Source organism: Cebus imitator, unplaced genomic scaffold, assembly GCF_001604975.1.
Source record: "Cebus imitator isolate Cc_AM_T3 unplaced genomic scaffold, Cebus_imitator-1.0 Scaffold443, whole genome shotgun sequence".
NCBI lineage: Eukaryota > Metazoa > Chordata > Mammalia > Primates > Cebidae > Cebus > Cebus imitator.
In genome coordinates, this window is record NW_016107758.1 from 731361 (window position 1) to 734863 (window position 3503).

The window sequence follows — 3503 nt, forward strand, 5'->3', positions numbered from 1 at the left end:
TTTTTTTGAGACAGAGACTTACTCTGTTGTTCTGGCTGGAGTGCAGTGGTGTGTGTCTGCTCACTGCAGCCTCTGCCTCCTGGGTTCAAGTGATTCTCATGCCTCAGCCCCCCCCACCAAGCAGCTGAGACTACAGGCATGCGGCACCACGCCCTGCTTGAATTCATTTCTAATAGTTTTTTGCTGGTGTTTTGAAAACATAATTGATTGTGTGATTGTGTGTATTGGTTTTGTTTCCAGAAAACTTACTTTTTAATTAGTTTAAAACTAATAGTGTGTGCATACATTCTCGGGGATTTTTTACCAGCACAGTTACATTGTCTGTGAATACTGGCAGTTTTGGTTCATTTTCAAGTCTGATACCTTTCTTTTTCTTGCCATACTGCCCTGGCTTATATTCCTAGTTGCTATAAGGAATGGTCTGATTAGTTAAGATTCCTCATTTGAATCTTTTTTTATTTTTTGAGATGGAGTCCTGCTCTGTTGCGTAGGCTAGAGTGCAGTGGCATGATCTTGTTTCACTGCAGCCTCTGCCTTCTGAGTTCAAGTGATCCTCCTGCCTCATCCTCCCAAGTAGCTGGGACTACAGGCGTGCCCGGCTACTTTTTGTATTTTTAGTAGAGACAGAGTTTGGCCATGTTGGCCAGGCTGGTCTCGAACTGTCCACCTGAGGTATCTGCCTGCCTCAGCCCCCAGAGGTGCTGGGATTACAGGCATAAAACACCCAGGCCTGGCCCATTTGAATCTTTTGAAATTATCAAATCATCTCTCCTCATGCTGCTAATGTGGTGAGTTATGTTAATCTGTTTTTCTAATATTGTACCACCCCATATTACTGGACTAAACCTCATTGTGATAATTTTTTTTTTTTTCTATTTCTGGGTCAGTTTGTGAGATTGTTTCTGGTTTTGGCCTTTAAGTGCCTAGGTGAAATTCACCCACCCCTTTCTCCTGTTACCCTTGTCTGTGATGAGTCCAAGCCCGCTAGCTTTGTGTGGGAGATAATCTCTCAAAAGCTTACTTACAAAAGCATTTGGAGGCCCGCCTGTTTGTTGTAATTTTTATATTTGTTTCTTTGAAGATTGGGAAAGGTTGGTTATTGAAACTTGATATTTCTAACTCAGTTTGGGTAACTTACTTCTCTACAATTTGCCCATTTCATCTGTTTTCTAGTTTTTGGCACTACTCTTCTCAATAGAATTCTTCTTAACGTGGTTTTTCAAAGTCTAAAATGGAGATTTTAGCTCTGGTTTTTGACCCCTTTTAATTCTTAATGTTGCCTATTCATACTTCTCTTTTTTTCGGGAATCATTTTTGTCAGAGATTGAACTAGTCTTCTAAGAAAACTTAGATTAAGTTTTGTTTATCCTTTAGTTCATTAATTTCCTGTCTTTATTTCCTTCTACCTTTTGTTTATTCCAGTGTTTTTTTCTAGTGTCAGTTGTGGAGGATTAACTTATTTTATTTTTTTCCTCTTCACTAATAGGGTGGCTTAAACTTACAACTCGAAGCAACACTCTTGTTTCATCCCACAAGTTGGGATATATAATTGCTTTATGGCTTAATTTAAAATATTTTCAGATTTCTTCCTTGTTCAATGAATTACTTAGAAGCAAGTTTTAAAACTTACGGACTCTTGGCCGGGCGCGGTGGCTCAAGCCTGTAATCCCAGCACTTTGGGAGGCCGAGGCGGGTGGATCACGAGGTCAAGAGATCGAGACCATCCTGGTCAACATGGTGAAACCCCATCTCTACTAAAAGTACAAAAACATTAGCTGGGCATGGTGGTGCGTGCCTGTAATCCCAGCTACTCAGGAGGCTGAGGCAGGAGAATTGCCTGAACCCAGGAAGCGGAGGTTGCGGTGAGCCGAGATCGCGCCATTGCACTCCAGCCTGGGTAACAAGAGCGAAACTCCGTCTCAAAAAAAAAAAAAAAAAAAAAAAACTTACAGACTCTTAAAATTTTTGAGTTCTAATTGAGTGGTGGTCTGAGAATGTTACCATGATTTAATTCTTTACTATTTGTTTAATTTTTTTTTAGCTCCTAGTCAGGTTTTATGGTTGTTGTTTTTTTTTTAAGTATCACTTTTAATCATATGTTCAATAAAGTAGGTTTATTAATTGTGTTGTTTGCATCCTCTGTACATTTTCCAATCCCATAACCTATGTTAACAAGAGAGTTGGGTTCGTCTCACCTTTTAATCTTGGATATATCAGTTTCTCCTAGTAACCTTCAGTTTTTACTTTATACGTTTTGCAGCTCTGTTATTAGATACATGTAATCAGAGTTACTGAATTTTTACATTCTTGACCTTCTCTGTTCTTAATAATGATTTTTATCCTACAGTCTGTGTTACCTGAAAATAATAAAACCAACTTTCATGTGGCTAGTATTGGCTTGGAGTACTTATGCCATCCCTTGAATTCAGCCTGGATGTCTGTGTGGTTTAGGACTGCCGAACTGCTCGTAGCCGCCTTTGTAACTGGTCAGTTTAGTCTGTTAACACATTTGGAGTACTGATGTGTTTGAATTCATTCCGCATCAGTTTTGTGTTTTATTTACCTTGCTTTTTCATTGCTTCTTTTACTTCTCTTCCTATTCTTTTTTCTTATTTCCTCCCTTTTCTTTAATAATTATTAATACAGTGTAATGTAACCAACAATAATGTACATCATAAAGAATACTGCTGAACCTACCACCTAATCCAAGATGTAGAACATTGCCAATAACTTCCATTTGAATGAGAATTTAGTTTGAATGTTAAAAACTCTTTGTTTTTCCTAGATGGTCTTTAAATTTTTAACATTCATTCCCAACAAGGGCTAAAATTAGTATCTCGAGCCTCTCCCCAGATAGTAAGAATTTTGAAACCTTGCAGCTTCATATCCCCCATCACCTCATGTGTCATTGTTGCCTAAGCATCTTAATTCTGTCTTGTATTTTACTTTGTATGTGCATATTCTGCTTATGTACCTGTCTATAATTTAATTCCCTCCAAATTTTATTGTTGATATTAGTATAGGGTCAGTACTTGTTTCATGTTTTCTAGGCTTATCAGTATTCATTCTTTCTGGTCCCTGGCTTTCATTTTCTTGCTGAAGTATGTCCTTTTATAGCTCTGTCAGCAGGGATCTACTGGTAGTTAGTTGTTGCTTTATCTTTGAATATGTCTTTTGTTATCATTCTTAAATGAAAAAGAATTCTTAAATGATTCCAAATTAATAGTTATTTCTTTTACCATGATTTATAGACAGCCATGATCCTCCGGTACGTATTATTTTCAGTGGTCTGCCCTTGGTCTCATAGCATTCTTCATGAGTGACCTGTCTTTCCTCTCTAGTTACTTTTAGGGTCTACTCTTGTCTTTGGTGCTGTGAGGTTACACTTAGTGTGTTTTGGTTTGGATTAGTTTAAATTATCCTTTTAGGTACCTTCTCTGTCTTTTTTGGTGTGAGGGAAGAATGTTGTATCTTTAAATCTTGGAATTTTTTCTTCTTTTTTT

General features: G+C 37.7%; 1 protein-coding gene across 7 annotated transcripts in view; it reads left to right on the plus strand.

Annotated features, from left to right (window-relative positions):
- The window catches only part of LOC108290801 (high density lipoprotein binding protein), a 90112-nt gene that overhangs the window by 38813 nt on the left and 47796 nt on the right, over nucleotides 1-3503 (plus strand). Inside the window, exon 1 of one of the 7 annotated variants that reach the window (XM_037732194.1) lies at nucleotides 94-121. The exons of the other annotated variants lie outside the window; for them this stretch is intronic. Coding sequence (XP_037588122.1) covers nucleotides 99-121 — 23 coding nt within the window. The 5' untranslated portion in view covers nucleotides 94-98. Of the gene's footprint in view, nucleotides 1-93; nucleotides 122-3503 lie in introns of those variants that run through there. 7 annotated transcript variants of the gene reach the window in all.